Source organism: Malurus melanocephalus, unplaced genomic scaffold (assembly GCF_030028575.1).
Source record: "Malurus melanocephalus ecotype Western Australia unplaced genomic scaffold, MMel_1.1 scaffold_237, whole genome shotgun sequence".
Classification (NCBI taxonomy): Eukaryota; Metazoa; Chordata; class Aves; order Passeriformes; family Maluridae; genus Malurus; species Malurus melanocephalus.
In genome coordinates this window covers 681,491-698,401 of record NW_026623469.1, presented here as the reverse complement: position 1 = coordinate 698,401, position 16,911 = coordinate 681,491, and the positions used below count along the sequence as shown (strand labels likewise).

General features: G+C 53.4%; 1 protein-coding gene across 3 annotated transcripts in view; it reads left to right on the top strand.

Annotated features, from left to right (window-relative positions):
- Nucleotides 1-16,911, top strand: part of MID2 (midline 2) — an 88,563-nt gene that overhangs the window by 54,311 nt on the left and 17,341 nt on the right. The window contains exons 3-7 of one of the 3 annotated variants that reach the window (XM_057375035.1): nt 3,323-3,418; nt 7,312-7,419; nt 11,138-11,286; nt 11,765-11,892; nt 12,869-13,012. In XM_057375035.1, coding sequence (XP_057231018.1) covers nt 3,323-3,418; nt 7,312-7,419; nt 11,138-11,286; nt 11,765-11,892; nt 12,869-13,012 — 625 coding nt within the window. The remainder of the gene's footprint in view (nt 1-3,322; nt 3,419-7,311; nt 7,420-11,137; nt 11,287-11,764; nt 11,893-12,868; nt 13,013-16,911) is intronic. The other 2 variants (XM_057375036.1, XM_057375037.1) reach the window with 2 other exon arrangements.

Here is a 16,911-nt window from a genome sequence, read left to right as displayed (position 1 = left end):
TCCCTGTGGCTCCRGTGCAATTGCAGCTGCCTCATGCTATGAACAACTTTGTGGTGTTAAAAAATGAGCAGCTCCCTCAGGAGCTCTGTGGCAGACTCCAGGTGTCCTGGAGACATTTGGCTTCCCTATGCTGCTCCAAATAAGTCAGAGGACACCCAGCAGCAATCCCGTCCTATGCTGGGCCCTGGCAGCACATCCTCAGCCCCGAGGGCTTGGGTGTGCATCCTCAGCCTAGCAGCAGGCCCAGACAGCTGCTGCGGGTGCTCGTCCCCTGCCCTGTTCAGGTGAGGCTGCTGCATCGTGGTGGCTTCCAGGAACTGGTTCTCCTGCTGCTTTGGCATGCAGGGATCATTTTGGAGTGGGTTTAACTTGGTGCCTGTGTGCCTACCACGTGGGTTTGTGGATGCACACGTGATTTGTGTTTGTGGCGCGCAGGATGATCAGGGCAGGGATCTGCCTCCATTATTGGAAATGATTATGGATAAACAGGGGCAGTGAGAAAAGCCATGAGTAAATCACTGCAAGTATCACTCTCCAGTTCTGGCATCCTTCCCRTGAAGTACATGCAGAAACTTCTCTGTAATAAGGCAGAACCAAAGCACACCCTGTGCCAGGCTGAGTCCCTCGCCGCTCAGAGCAGCTCTGAGGGACTGCACCCCCAACCAGCAGCCACCCACAAACYCTGCACTCCTGTCTCCGAGGCTTTTCCAGCTCCAGCCTTCTCCAGGTGCTCCCATCCCACACCCACAGGTGTGGATGCTGCTGGAGGAGACCTGAGGCTTGCGTGGCCCAAACCCCTGGGGACTCAGAGCCCCTCAGCCTTGGATTGTGTGACATGTGGGACCCCCGCTCTGGCCACCTGCTTGGGGCTCAAAGCCTGCTCTGCTCCATCTCTCAGCTGGTTACAGCCACAAGGCTGATGGCATTTCCCAGGGTGAGCCAGGTTCCAGGCTGGTGATGGGCTGGGGACCAGCCATGGAGAGCAGCTCTGGCCAGGTGCAAGCAAGGCTGTAWTTGGTAAAACACAGGGACCAGGAGGACGCGACATGTTTATGGTACCTGAAATTGTCTTGAGCCTGCAACCTGGATACCTTCTTCAAACAGAAATCCATGTTTAGTATAGCTGCTTGCTTGTTATTTGCTAAGAAAAAGGACAAGTTGTTGCCTATCATGCCTGTAACTGAACACACATGAGCATTGGTGCTCACAGGTCAGTGCTGCATGATTCTGCTGCCCTGGCTGGGTGGGAATGGGTTTATTGTGCATGTGGTCACTGGCAGGTAAAGAGGTGCAGGTGCTGAGCTGCTCTGTTGGAATTGTGGGAGGATTTGATCCCGTGGGCCCTTGACACTCGGGGTTGGGGGAGGCTCAGCCCTTGTCCCACAGTGCCCCTGTCTGGGCACATCCCTGTCTGGTCCCGCTGTCCCTAGGTGACCCAGCCCCTTTGCCCCATGAAGCACCAGTGACTCCTGCACAAGGCCTTTTTTATCACTTTTTCTCACTTCTCTCTCCAGTTGTAGAGAAATCACCTATTTGTATTTTAGGACAGGAGRTGGAGGTTTGGGGAAATGACAGGCATTTTATAAAGCAATTAAAGCCCAACCCCTGTAATTGCTATAATTTATATACACCTACAAAAAAACCAGCTCGTGTGATCCAGGCTTCAAGCCCATTTTATTTGTGTCAGCACATCAAACAGATGGAAACATTCCATCTGTACTTTCCTGGGATGGAGAAGGGTTGGCAGCAAAGGTCTGTGGGTGCAGTGAGTAACTGGGGAGCAGCAAAGGGCTGTGGAACCACCACAGACACYAGCAAAGCACCACCCATTGCCTCAGCGTTACCACAGAGGATGCATGATGAAGGGATTGGTGCTCAGGAGCAGGATTTGTGTATGTTTATGGGTGGGAGAAGTGATTCCATCCCCTGGAAAACTTGGGATGCTGCAAATGGGGTTTGGGCTCATGTGCTTCAAAGCTRTACCGCCAGCCCCCCACCCTGCCCTCCATCACACCCCTGAAGATTAAAGCAGATTGATGTGAGCTCAAAGCTGCAACCTCAGTGCAGCCAAGCTGTTGATGAGGGAGGTAATTAGCAAGTGAAATGTTCAGTGCTGTAGTGAAATGGTGTTTATAATATTGGGCTGTATGGAGAGGGGGGCWGGAGCAGCTGGCGTCTCCATTTTCCATACAGTCCTGCTCTGCGAACTGTTCCGGCATAACGAAGGCTCCCTGGGTTTTATTCCATTTCTCCAGTCTGTTCCTGTGTTCTGCCTTACTTGCCCTTGGCCAGCAATTGTCAGGGTTGCAAACAAGCTCGGAGTATTTTAGGAGCCAGTGGTTTTCTCAGGAATGATTACTCTGTGCCTGTGATTCAAGTTCTCCTGGCTCAGTAGCCCCCAATTACCCATCTGTGCGGAAAGGGGCCATGTTTATGGGTCTGCTGGCATCAGATGAAAGCCTCAGACTGCAGTTCTTACCCAAGGATGAATGAACCACCTCAGGGACCCTCTTCCAGCCTGGAGTTTAAAATATTAATCGGAGATCATTTCCTGCCAAGTGCTGCAACAGGTAGCGAGCGCTTTGTTACAAAACATTCCCACTAGCAGAGCACATGGAGCTGGCAATGCTGGAATTGTTAACACCCACAAATCATGTGTTCCCCCATGGCCTTGGATATTGATATCCCCTCAAATGGGGTCTTCATCTGCTCTTCACTGGATCACCTCCTCCCAGGATATTGCAGCCTGTGGACACCACAGCAGGCCCCAGGGGTTCCTGTCCTGCTCCRGTCGTAATCTGCTGGCTGTGATGCACTGGCCATGATCCACTGATCAAGAGCCAGTGACCGTGATCTGCTGGCTGAGATGTGCTCTGGTGAGCAAAGGGCAGCGTGCCTGGGCACTGTGATCCAGCACAGTGCAGTTCAGTKCTCCCTGCATGTGCCGTGGTTGCTCTGGCTGAGGTGACTGGCAGAGGAGATGTCCCTCTCCCATGGCTCATCAGGGTTTCGATCATCTCCTTTACCCTGTGCAGAACAAAACTGGTCGTGCAAAGGGCAGAACACCCACGCTGTCCTCTCTACTGGTAACACCCCAAGGTTACCACAGTGCTGGGCTCGATGTCTTGCTCCCAGCACTGCCCACTGGCATGGGCAGGGGCTTCCATGGACCCCCAGAGCCTTTGCTCAGAGTTATTCCAGTGTCCCTCCCTCAGGCAGCGTGCTGGGTGGCAGAGGGTCTTGATTGCTGGCAGGGTATTAGGACACTCCAGCTTTGCTGATCTCTGTATTTTTCCTCTTTCTCCTRTTTCTGGACCCGCAGCAAACCCTGGAGACAAATCTCACCAACCTGGTTAAACGCAACAGTGAACTGGAAAACCAGATGGCCAAGCTGATACAGATCTGCCAACAAGTGGAGGTGGGTGAGGGCAGGAGGGGGCTGAGGGAGGTGCTCGGGGCAGCTCCCAGTTCGAGGGAGGGAATGCATGGATCACCCCTTAGTCCTGTCCTGGGGATCACTCTGGACGCAGAGATGAGTGTGGGGGGAAACATCACTCAGGACTTTGGGGGGCTGTATTTTTGAAGAGTTTAGTCCCAAGCAATGGAGGACACAGGGATGGCTCCCAGGGGTCTGTAGGCTCTGAAGAGGTTGGCCTGATTGGGAGCCGCTGAGAAGAGCCATGGGCTGCTGAGCTGGTTCTGGGCAGGAGGGCCTGCCCCCTGCTCTGTGCTGGGGGCAGCAGGTGCTTTTGGTGGAAGATTGAATGAAACCGAGCATGGAAACACGGCTCTGCCARGGGACACCAAGCCTGTGACAAGGCTCATCAGCTTTGTGACACTGAGCCTGAAAAAAGGGCTCAGCTGAGTGACCCTGAGCATGCAGCTGAACCACCACCTCCTTACAGGACAAAACCCCAGACTGGCAGGATTGCAGCTGTGGATTCAGGGGCATTTTGCTAGTGTCTAAGAGAACACAGAAGAACACATGTCACTCTTGGGCATCCCAGGCCTTGTGGGGGGTGCAAGCCCTGTGCTTCTCCTGCACCTCCCCCAAGCCATCCCGTGGGCCCAGCAGCCAGTGGGATGCAGGAATGCTGAGGTGGAATGGGAGATGTTGCTTCAGGATGCTGCAGTAGGATGCTGCAGTGAGATGTGGGGATGCTGCAGTGGGATGCTGCKSYAGGATGCAGGGATGCTGCAGTGGGATGCTGTGGTGGGATGTGACTCGGCATGCAAGGATGCTGCAGTAGGATGTGGGGATGCTGCTCTAGGATGCAGGGATGCTACAGTGGGATGCAGGGATGGTGCAGCAGGACAAGGGGTGCTGCATGTGCTGGCTGGAGCCGTTTGCCCCAGCAAAGCACTTGGGATGCCCAGGGAGCTGCAGCTGGTCCTTCACCACCTGCATCTCAGAGCAGCTGGGACTTTGGGGCTGGTGCTTCCAAACCCCCATGGTTTCTGCAGGCAGCATCAGCGTTCTTTACTCCCTCAGTAATGTCCTGATGATCTGGCASGAGGAAGTGAGTGCAGAAGCCCTTTTTGTGAGTGCCAGCAGGGCCGAGTGTGCCGCCAGTAGCTGGCAGCCACTGTCACAMTGTGCAAAGAGAAGGAGAAGGGAGCTAAGACGCTCTGAACCTCGAGCCAAAATAAGGAAAAAGAAAACCCACTTGGCACTGCAGCACCACTTGTCTTGCGCGCCAGTGCTCTGTGTCGTTGGTGTTGTCCTGCTTCTCTCTGCCTGTGCATCACTGCTGTAGGAATGGCTTTGTTRGAGCTGTCTCTCATGGGCTTCCTCTTCCCCAGGGCTCAGTGGGCTTAGAGTGAGTCTGGGAAAACTGCAAATGGATGTTTGGCAGACAGAGAAGGAGCCAGGATGCCCTTGCAGAGCTCTGGTGACAGTCAGCAGCACTTGCTGCTCTGATGGGCCACACTTTGGGTCTGAGAACCCACCAGGGATGGAGCAGGGACATGGCTGGATGTCCTTCCAAACCACTTCCTTTGAATTCAGTTCCAATGTCTTTATGACTTGCCCTAGAATGAATTGAAAGATACTTGGTATTTCTGTCTGATCCTCAGAGTCTCAGACCTCTAAATTGTCATTTTTGACAGTTTGGAAGTTTTCAGCTTTGTCAGACACTCCGCTTAAAATAACAGTTCAAATAACATTTCTCTGCCATGCTGAATGTGCAGCCGGGCCCTCTGAGGCGCCTTCACAGAGAGCACAGTAAACTGTGAAGCAGAAAATATCTGTGCTCCCCATCAATCTGATTCGAGGGAATTTTGCTTTCGAGCTCTTTGTGGATATGGCACAKAGGCAAGCACATTCAATCCCCATGTAGTCTGACCCTCAGATTCAGTGTCAATCTCATGGCATGTCCAGAGAATGGTGCCACCAAGGCCTTGAGGGGTTCATCCTGAAGAAGGGCGCTGCAAGTGCCCTCAGGGCACTGAGCCTGTGCTGCTCCTTGAAGTGACTCTGGTGCATGAGGGGCTGCACAGAGAGTGGTTGAGATGGCCAAATTGTGTTGTAGTGATGGGAGTAGATAACAAGCCTGTGGAGAAGCTGAGTTTGTAAAATAGAGGTGGTACCAGCCCAGTGTCCCCATTGTGGGGACAGCAGGAGAAGCTATATATGCACCATAGGACTGTGGCCTCTGTGTCACGGCAGCCTTGCTGCGAGCTCATGGTGTCCCCAGGGCACAGCTGCTACACAGCCAAAAACCTGTTGAGGATTGTGGAAGTGGGATGGGATCCTCTGCTGCATCCCTGAGCTGCTGGGGCACGGAGGAGGAGGTTTGCCTGAGTGTGAGTCAGGCTGTGGGCTGAGATGTTGTTCATCATCCCCATGAGCTGCCGGACAAGATTTTCCCAGAGGTGAGTTTATTCCAGGACTGTTGTGCTTAGCACATTTTCCCCCAGCCCTGAGATGGGTGAAGTATTTTTTCTCTCCCTTATTACAACTAAAACCTGCCCAGCTTTCCTKCAGCTGTAGGACCTGCTGAATCTTCACCCCCAAATCCAGTATTTACCTGGGAACTGGTTTATCCCTAYGGAGTGGTTTGGCCAGTGCCCAGCTGTTCTCGAGCCAGGGATTTATCAGTGGAGCAGGGCTGGCCTGTAGTACCCCACATGCTCTGGTGGCCCGGGGGACCCCAGCCTAAAAAATGCTTCCTTTTGGGCAGAAGGCAACTGGGAAAGGAACTGTAGTGTTCTCTGTGACTTTACCTGTCTTTAGCTCTGCAGAACATGAGCATGCTGAGGGCAGGTATCTTGCCCTGGGCACATTTTCAGATTTCGGCTCTGGATGGCTACAGATTTACATTGTCCTGTAGCCATCCTGGGAGGGGAATGCTTGAGGCATAAGCTCTGGGACCCCTGGTGGGTGGCAGCTGTTTGGAGGGATGGACCTAGGGCGAAGCTGAGGTGCCCCAATGTCCCCTTGTGTSCCTGGGCCCAACATTCCCTTCCCACCCTTTGCTGTGCACAGCCTTCAGCCTCATCTTCTCTCACCTTCATGTGACCCAGGAGCTGAATGAGARGGAGAGTCCAGGTTTGTGCTCCTTGGAAGTTGGGGTGACAGCCATGCCTGTGTGCACACAGCTTTGAGGGTCTATGGTGCTGCCAGCTCAGCACAACAGCACAACAACGCTGCCACAGCAGCTTGCTGCAGGCTCCAAACCCTGGAGCTGTTTCCCCCCCTCTCTACGTGCAGTAGATTGGGAAGATTTTCTGCTGTTTTTCCTCCATGGAGCTCTCTGCAGAACATCAGCTGTCTCCCACTCCAGTGTTGCATAATCTGCTGGCCAGGTTTAAAAAAAGATCCTGTAGCAAAAATGTGGTTCACTCAAGGCTGCCTTTGGACTGCTCTGTGTTTCCAACTGATTTGGGAGTATGAAATGAGGAAAACTGATTTCTGTGCTGTAGCATGCTTTAATGAAGTGCTAGGGCTCAGTTCCTCTTCCATAAAGTGCATTTACCCCATGCTGTCCATCCTCCCATGGTTACTGGTCTTCCCTGGAGGCAGAGGACTGGAACTTCTGCCTGCACTCCCACTGCACCCTGTGTGTGCCCCACTGTGAACACAGCCATGTGAGTGTGGGGTGTGCCCCTCCTAAAACCTGCACTGTGTGTTCCTCCCAAAATGTGTATTGTGTGTCCCTCCTGAAAACCAGTGAGCTGTGTCCCTCCAAAAATCTATGAATTGTGTGTCCCCCAACACATGTGAGCTGTGTGTCCCCAACACATGTGAACTGTGTGTCCCCAACCKTGTGAGCTGTGTCCCCCCAACACGTGTGTTGCTTTCCTGGCCAGGTGAACACAGCCATGCATGAGGCCAAGCTGATGGAGGARTGTGATGAGCTGATGGAGATCATCCGCCAGCGCAAGCAGGTCATCGCTGTCAAGATCAAGGAGACAAAGGTGAGGGGGCCCAGCTCATGCATCCCTGGTCACAGGTCCCCTCCTGCGTTGCCTTGCCATGAAGAGTTTGCTTTGGGCAGCCGCCAGTRTGTCTCCTTGTCCAAAATCCAGGTCTCCCTCACTGCTGCTGCCTTCCACGCCACCCCATGTCCAAGTGTCCATCTTGCTGTTGCCCCAGGGCTCCTCTGCTAAGGACAAAGCATGTGCTGGCTTAGGGTGGAGGAGGAACGGTGTTTTGGTTGGTATGACAAGTTGGTGCAGAGGCTTGGACYGTTCCAGAGAGCTTCCTCGGGGCTCTTCACCACTGTGGTTCTCATTGAATAATGTGGAAATAATAGGGCAGTGCTGCAGAGAGAGCAGAGGCTGCACRCTCTGCATTGCAGCACAGCTCAGGGTGAGCTGCTTCTCACCCTTGTCTCTGTGGGAGTGTTTGCACAYAGTGTCCAGTGGCTTCAGGTGTTTCCCAGTGGTTTCTGTGTGTGGCATCCCAGCCCAAACAGAAAGGGAGCCCCAAAATTCATAGATGCTCATGGCTGAAAGGAATGACAAGAGTCAGAGGGTCAGCAAAAGCTTGTAGAACTTTATTAGTAAATTGCAAATAATTTATTTGGCATGGCAATTGTTACATACTGATCWCACAGTATTGAGTTTTGGATAAAGGGGTAAGGTGAAAGGGAAGAGAGGGAGGGAGATGGCTTAAAGCAGAAGAGAGAGAATGAAGGACTGGAGGTCATCRGTCCTCGTTCCAGCATTGATCCAGTTAACAGGGTGTCTGGGGTTCTGGGGGCACTGCCTGGGCTACGTGGGAGGATCTTTTCATAGATAAGTTTTCCCCACCCTGGAGAGTTCACACTTGCTCTGCAAATCATTTCTYATGCACAGTCCATTTTTCCAGACCTTTCTGGAAATGGGTCAGTGGCGTCAGGGGTCTTTGGTGGTCTCAGTCCCCCCTACAGTCCATGCCACTTCTCCGTCTCACTCTTGCACTTGCTTTGTGCTCTGTTGTGCTTGTCTCCAGGAGCCCCAACAAGGATGTTTGTCCCAGTAAAATGCTGCCCTCCCTCTGTATGGCCCCTTCTCCAGCCCTAAAAACCCTGGGCTGGCTCTCCAGCTCTTTAGCTGTTGGTGTTTGAGAATCAGCCCTCTCCTTCTGGGCTCTCCATGAGCAGCAGCGAGAGGCTGGAGGGCTGAGCTGTAGCTCTGAGGGTGCCCAGGGGAGCCTGCACGACCCCACTGCGGTTCTCACCCAGCTTGGGTGTGCACTGGGGTCTCACCAGGCACCCATGGCTGAGCCCCAAATACAGGTGTTTCCCAGGCCAAGTTTGAGAGTGGGTTCCACTCCTTGTGCACAGAAGAGCCACTGGCATGGCTCCAGGACACCCTGGCAGCAGTGGGAGCTTTGAAATTCTGCTTCTACCCCAAGCACTCCAGGGAACATATTTTATGTAACGGTGCCGTCTGCTGGTCCATCTGTCTGTCTGCTTGCTCTTCCCACCCTCTTCCTTGACTGTTCCAGGCTCTGCTGTCCAGTTCCAGCCATGCTGGAAGGGACCTGAAAGCTCCAAAATGTCATTTTCCTACAGTTGGCAGCTGGGCAGARGCGAGGGGCACTGACCCTCTGCAGAAACAGGGGAGGAGAAAGGAGTGAGCTCTAGAGGCTGTGGCTGTTTTGAAGTGCTCCAGCTGCGAGCAAGGGATTGTGCTTTCCTGGTGGATTGCTGTTTCATTTTCCATTTGTTCTGCCCTGCTTTTCCTGACAAATGGCCCAATGGATGGATGGAGGCACCTGATCACAGTGGCACATGGTGCAGTGAAGAGTGGCAGCCYCAGACCTGGGAAGCGAAGTCTGTGGAGGCAAAAATGCTGGAATGTGGTCCCAGGAGGAACTAACTGCTCCATCCCAGGACCTCTGTGGGAGATGGAGTTCCTCCATCTCCTCCAGGCAGAGTGGTGCAAGGGCCAGAGCAGAGTTGGCCAGAGCATGGTTCTGGGTGGGAACAGGAGACAACGGGCAAGAGTACCTGGAGGATGACATCTGCCATGTTCCCAGAMCTGAGAAAATCATGCCCAGCCATCAGGAATGTTTTATTCCAGTAATCCTAGAAACTCTTCCAGGATGTGTGTCTTTGGAAACCCGCTGGGGCTGGGATGCTGAGGAGCCACATGCTATGTTTGCAGGGGCTTGGATACCCATGCCTTGAGCCTGGGCAGCACCCTGTGATGACGTGGCACTGAAGTGGTGGGTTCTCAGGGGAAACACCCAGGAGGCAGGGAAAGATTGTTGGGAAGGGTGCAAGAGGAGGAGTGGGAGGGAAGGAGGCAGCTGGAGTGCCCTGGAGAGCTTTCTGCCCAGCGTGGATCCAGCCCAGGGGTGCAGCAGCTGCATCGCCTGCTCAGGGCACCGCAGGTGCCAGTGCCACTGCCCAGCTCAGCCTGCCTGAGTCGAGGCATCTGTGCCATGAGACTTTGCTGGGATTGGTGCTGGGACAGGTGCTGTCCATGGAGAGCCACCTCAGGCATTCCAGCAGTGAGGAGAGGGACTCTCTGCCCTCTCCCTGCCTGTGCTGGCAGCTGTCCCAGAGCTCCCCAAGTCCTCCTAAATAAAAATCATCTTATTTATCTCCCTTATTCTCCTTTTGCTAATTGTTTTCTGACAAGTGTGGTCATAAAATGGACTATCCCTGAGCCCAYTGAGCCCCAGCAGGAGAATTGCTCCCTCTGCAAACAGCCAGGGGAGCTGCTCGTGGACTGGAGGGGCTTCAGGGGTCCCTGCCAGCCCAAACCCTGACGGGCTCCTGGGTGTGCCCCCAGCCTCCCACCCGAGGGACCTGGGGGGACACTGCTGGGGCCACGGGAGCAAGGTGAGGTTCCTTAGAAACAGGCTGGGTCTCTGGTGGCCAAGGAGGGCCTGGCTGGATGTGGTGCATGTGGAATGCTAAGGCAGCAGAAGGTTGGAGTCCATGACCTCTTGCTGCATGTCTGGTGCCGCTAACAGTGGTGGCAGCAGCYTGAGGTGGCGTGTGGTGTGACAAGCAGGACCTGCCTCACCTGCTCTGCTCCCGGCAYGCCAGGAGGTGTGCCAGGGACCAGCAAACCTCCCCAGGGTGAGCAGGAGGGTCAAACCATGGGGGTGTTCSCTCTTCCCACTCCTCCCACTCCTCTGCTTTCCCTGCTGTGCAGATGCCTCTGGGCAGGTGGCTCTGTGCAGGGACCCACAGTGTGGGCATCTCAGTGAGGTCTGAGCAGCCCAGCATCACACTGTGGGGACACAGGGCTGGGGCTGATGTCCTCCAAAAGCCTGGGAGAAGGGAGGGGGAGCACGTGCAGATTCYGTCACCCCTTGGTCATCCAGCAGTTCAGTTCAGCAGCTGTGAATGTGATGTTGTCCAGCAGCTCTGTAAAAGGTTCCCCTGTTGCTGAGGTTCCCTTGCCCTGTGCTGAGCGACTGGCAGGGCTGACTTCAGGCTGGCATGAGGGGTAACAGGAGGAGAGGAGGGACCCTCAGAGCAGGCACAGGCTGCTCCCTGGGGCTTTCCCACTCTCAGCAAAATTTAACATGGAAAGGGCTTTGCTGTACTCCATCCCCAGAGCCACTGAGACGTTCCTGTGCCCTTTCACTGTTCCTTGCTCCCTGTGATCAGCTCCTRGCTCAGGATGGGGCTCCCTCTGTGCCTCTTGCGCTCCTGAGCACCTTTGTCTCTCTCTGTTTCTCCAACAGGTGATGAAGCTGCGGAAGCTGGCCCAGCAGGTTGCCAACTGCCGGCAGTGCCTGGAGCGCTCCACRGTCCTCATCAACCAGGCTGAGCACATCCTCAAGGAGAACGATCACGCGCGGTTCCTGCAGACCGCCAGGAACGTGGCTGAGAGGTGGGCTGGGCTTGGGACACTGATGCTGGAGTGGGCCCGTGGTTGTAGGTCCCTGCCCAGAGATGCCTARTCTCACCCCAGTCACTTCCCTGGAGATCCCCAGCCACCCCTGCTGTCCTCWAACAAGCCCCCGGGTCAGGTGCCTGCCCCTCACAGTCCAGGTGGTGCATGGCAGGCCCTAACAATACTGTGGAAGCAARCTCCCTTCCCTGGGGTAGGAGTGTGGTGGAGATGGCAATCCCTGGCTCAGGGGTCAGGCAAAGCTGGCAGCCCCAGGGATGGAGCCTGCCAACTCTCAGGGGACCTGTCCCCAGGTTAGGCCATCCTCCCGGGAGGGGGAAATGCTCTGTAAGTGCAGGCTGGTTTCCTGCAGCAGGCGATCTTGGTGAGGCTCTCCCCATTCCTGTGTCCCCCTCACCACGGTGTCAGGAGCTGCATGCACCCTGCTGCGTATTGATGGTCCCTTCTTGCCTTGCAGGGTCGCCATGGCAACTGCATCCTCGCAAGTCCTCATACCAGACATCAATTTTAATGATGCCTTTGAAAACTTTGCTTTAGATTTTTCCAGAGAGAAGAAGCTTCTGGAGGGGCTGGATTATCTAACAGGTGAGTGCACAGGTGTGCTCCCYTCTGTACCTTCCCCTCAAGCTCCTGCCCTGTGTCACACCAAGGGCTGTTTTAAGGCTTATCCAGTAAGYAGGGCCAGGTCAGCTGTGGCAGAGCAGGAGCTGTGCTGTCCCCAGGACATGTGACATGTCCCCATCCTCCCATTTCACCTTGCCGCTCCTGGAGGACCCATGGGAAAGTACAGAAAGCTTAAAAATTATGGTCACCATGACCTGGGGAGCAGCCTGATGTCCATACAGATGCAAAAGAGATAAGGATTATGTAAGGGTCCATAAAGGATTACAGAGGGGGAACAATGAATTAACCAATTACTATATTTGTAATGCACTCTATGCTTTAAGATTTCCCTTTTCCTGCCCTTTTTGTGGGTCACTTGGTCCTAAATGATGAACACTGGTGGGTAGGACCTCCCTGGGCCCCTTGGTGCTGCCCTGATGCCACAGCACAGACTGATCACTGCCCTTGGGTGTCCAGGAGCAGCAACGGCTGTTGGACCAGCCTGTGCTGGAGCACTGGAGGGATGACAGCTCCAGGGATGCGAGGACATCCTCACTCATCCAAATCTGATTTTATCATTGTGAAGCAGATCAGCTTTCAGTGAAAGATTAGCACAAAGCATGTCCAGATCAGTTATGGGATAAAATACTTATTCCACAACCAGTGCAGGGAAATAGGTGGATTGGGAAGTGAGCTGTCAGCCTGTGTCAGGTTGGGGGTGTCAGAGCTGATGGAACAGCAGCAAAAACAGTGTGCTGTGACCTCTGGGTGTCTTGTTAAACTAAATAGTTTAGTTCAGTGGGAAGCACAATGACAGATAAAGTGAGAGAGTTTGTGGTGTCGAGACTCTATTCCTGCCATGAGCCCATCTTAGTCCTTACAGGAGCAGAAAAGCCCTGGGTTTTTAAAGAAGGAAAGCCCATACTGACCAAAACGTGTGGTCTGTTCCATCCCACAGCACCAAACCCACCGTCGGTCCGTGAGGAGCTCTGCACGGCCTCCCATGACACCATCACTGTGCACTGGATCTCCGAGGACGAGTTCAGCGTCAGCTCCTATGAGCTCCAGTACACCATCTTCACTGGCCAGGCCAACTTCATCAGTAAGTCACTGCACCCCACTTTGGGAAGGAATCCCATGTTGCCCAGAGAAGCTGCTCCATCCCTGGAAGTGTCCAAGGCCAGGTTGGACATGGCTTGGAGAACCTTGGGATACTGGAAAGTGTTCCTGCCCATGGCAGGGGTGGAACTGGATCAGCTTTAAGGTCTCTTCCAATCCAAACTATTTGAGATTCTATAAGAAAAAGGTTCTCAGGTTCATCAATGAGTTTAAAGGCTGGGTATTTGTGGAGGAAACAGCAACAAATGATCCACCAAGGGCTGGTGGATCAGAGCAATGGACACCTCCCCATGCTGAGGAGCCATCCCTGAGCGCTCTGCCATGCMCTTGGTGTCGTCAGCCCCAACTCAGTGAAGCAGTGGAAACACTGGAGGCTCTCATCCATCTCCCAGCTCCCAAATCCTAAACCTKGGATTGTACACGGGGCAGCACTGGCTGCTCCATGGCTGGTAACTGAGGTGGTTTATAACCCCTCTCTAGCAGCTCTGAGGTGTGTCTCYGGGTCATTTTTTGTGAAAATCACTGCCATACCTAATTGTTTTTCCACACCACCACAAATTTATGTAACAGGAATGGGATTTGAGGACTGAGCAGGGATCTCACTGCTGGTCCATGGTTTGTGAGGAAGTTTTTTTCCCTTGCAGCACTTGACATTGTGAGAAGTGCTGACGGTGCCTCAGAGCCGCTGTTTTGGGTTGCTGTCAGTCTGTCCCTGTCTCAGTTTGAGACAATGTTTTCAGAGAGAAATGTTACAGGATAAATGTTTCCTTTGAAGTGAAAAGTTTGATAATTTTTTTCCCACCAATATGGAACAGGAGTTTGGGTGAATGTGAAGAGAAAAATAATTTTTATTAACAAAACAAGGTGTCCACAGGACACAGATAAAAAGTAACTGTCCAGCAATGCATGCTGCCCCCTCCCCTCACAGCCGTTCRGCTATGTGGTGCGGAGAAAGATGGCACGGCTCTTGTCCTAGGGAAAAAAGAAGAAACAAAAACAAAAAAGTCCACSTGGCYGCTCAGGCAASAGTGGCAATCTGGTGGCAGTCTTCTCCTCACTGTGAATGAAACAGAGGCCTTGGTGTGCTTTTCTGTAGCCGGCTTGGCTTCTTCCGGAATCYGGGATGAGACGGAGCAGTGCGGCTTCTCCCTGCCRGCACCTGGCTGCACTTGCCTCCTGCTTCTCGAACCGCTGCCCTGCCCATCTGCTCCAGAAAGTCACAGGAGTTGCAGAAGGGATAGTAGTCCAAGGAGAGCTGTTTGCCAAAGCTAAGGAACCTGAGCTAGCTGAGCGGCAACAATGTAACTCCGTGCAAATAGAGAGCAGAAACACCCGCAGCGCTGAGCTAAGCTCAAAAAGTTCCCAGCAGCGTGGCAGCCCCGGCTTTTAACTGCCCACACTGCCTTCCCACCGCCTCTGCCTCTTCTTCTGGGTCAGATTGAAAGGCGCAGGCACCTTTTGGGCATACAAGCTGATGGAATATAGGAATACAGGATYGGCACAAAATCAATCCAAGACAGTCCCGCTGGCTGCGAGGGTGCTGGTACCGGCAGCACTGTGTCGTGGCTTTGGAAGGCTGCTCAGTACACTCTGAAATGTGCAGGAAGCTGCCAGAGAAAGTTCCCTCTGACTTTCCAAGCTGGATTTCACCTTCTCAGCCCCGGCCCATCTTTTGCCCTTTGCCCTTGTTTTGGAAAACAAGATGATGCATTTCCTCTCAGTTGAGGCTGCTGGGTACTGGTGCTGCTGCAGCCAGATCTGCCCTGCTTGGCTCTCCTSTCCTTCCCAGCTAGAGCATGCTGTCCTCTAAATCTGGGGAGCTCRGCCTCTGACTCTTGGCTGGCCACCAGCTCCGTGTCCCCTCTACTTCCAGCTGCAGACAAGATGAAGACTTGCTGGTATCACTGAGTGGTTTTGGTTGGGTGGGACATCTGAAGGTTCCTACGCCAGCTCTGTGCAAGCTGGGCTGACAGGTTGCTCAGGACTTGCTCCTTGAGGAGCAAGGACTGTCCAGGGATAGAGCACCCAGTGTTTCCTCTCCCTCAGCTGGAAGGATTTTGCACTTTTCCAGTCAGGATTTCCCCTGCTGCAGCTTGTGCCCTTGTCCTGGGACCGTTCAGGGAAGGATCTGACTCTCACCTTTCCTCACACGCCACTTCGGACACACATGGCTTGGAGTCCCATACACCAAGGATCTTGGGAATGAGTCTCCTGCCCACCTCTAGCACTAGCATTGGGAAAGAAAGAGCTGTGGAGACTGCAGGGGTGAGGAACAGTGAGGTCAGTGCTGGAGAAGAGCCCTGAGGGTCACATGTCTGGGACAGAGTGACACCACAGGTGTCCTCCTTGGCCAGCCAGCAACGTCCAGGTTATTCTTCATAGGAGAAATTAAGAAAATATCCATTAAATCCCTGAGGAGAAAATTAATAATGTATTGKCCCTTGAAATAGCACAGTTTGGATGATGGGACTGTGTGAGCCCCGTCTGAACTCATGAATGAAGACACAGGAGCACTGGGCAGGARCTGGCAAGCTGACCAGGAGAGGAAATACCTTTCCAAGGTGCACACAGTTGGCCTGTGGAACCCATCCCCTTCATGCTTCTATCGAAGAACTGCTTGGCAAGAGCCAGACATTTTTATGGATGACAAATGCTGCAATAAAAAGGATTTTTTTAAGCTTTGGCGACCAGCAAGGAGGTTGGTCTTCATGGCCAAGCTCTTTGAGGTTGTTTTGGGAAAGAAACCTGCTTGGAAGGCCAAGTCCTTCTCAGTGTCWTCTGTCAGCCACCTTTTTCTTGCTGATGGAGCCTCCCCAGCTGGTCCTTCCTGCAGGAAGGTGACAATGACCAGCACCAGGCTGGAGGCTGTGYACTCAAACAAGAGCAGCTCTGCATGCAGGCTGCAATCAGGATCACATCTGTTTCATTTTCTACTTCACATCACATTGCTCTGTGCCCCTCGGCCATTCCCACGTGTATCCCTAAACAAATTCAGGCTGACAGGGACTGCAACCTGCCCTTGTCCTGCAGCTGAGCCAGCCACTGGAGATAAATGAAGTGGAAGCCGTTGCAGAGGTGTGGAGAGTGCCCAGCTCCTGCTTCCCAGCCTTGCATATGCTAGAACACCGCCCTGCAGTTATCCAAATTCACAATGCACTCTTCACCTCTCACCAAATCYAGGAATCCTCCAGCTGCTCCTTCTGAGCCTCCTTATTCCTCTTTCAGCTCAAAGCCCTGGCYCTGTGCTGTGATAGCTGCCCTGGTTTCCCCTGAGCCCCACAGCATCCTTGTCCCCCAGTGCCAGCTATTCAGGTGCTCATGCCAGKGGCAGATGATCCTCATCCCAGTTGTGCTGTGGCAGGAACAGTCTCAGTGGCACCATGTAGGGCTTTTCCCCTTTCCTGGGGCATTGTATCCCCCACATGAAGTACAGCACTATATTTCCATACATGCCAGGCCTTGCAGCTCAGACATTGCAAACCACTGCAGCAGTCAGCTTGGCATCTCCATGGTCTTGGATTCTTTATTTCTTCCGATTTCCAAAAAGAGTACGGCCTCCTGAATTATTTCCAAACATCTGCATCCCTTCACTGGGAGCTCATTTTCTTTCAGCCACTCTGCAGACCAGACTCAGGGAGCCAAGCATCAGCATCCCTTGGCCATGGATTATTACTTCCCACCCTGGAGCACGGAGGACTGGGCAGGATCAAGATTCAGTTGCAAACACATCAATTTGGATGCAAATGTGTCCCTTTCTGCTGTTGGAATTGCATATTGTGGCCCCAGAGCAGGAGGGAGTCTGTGCTGGGGAAATGGAGAGATGGGAGAGAGCAATGGTGGGGTTGTTGCCTTGAAAGGCCAATTTTAATAATGACACAGACA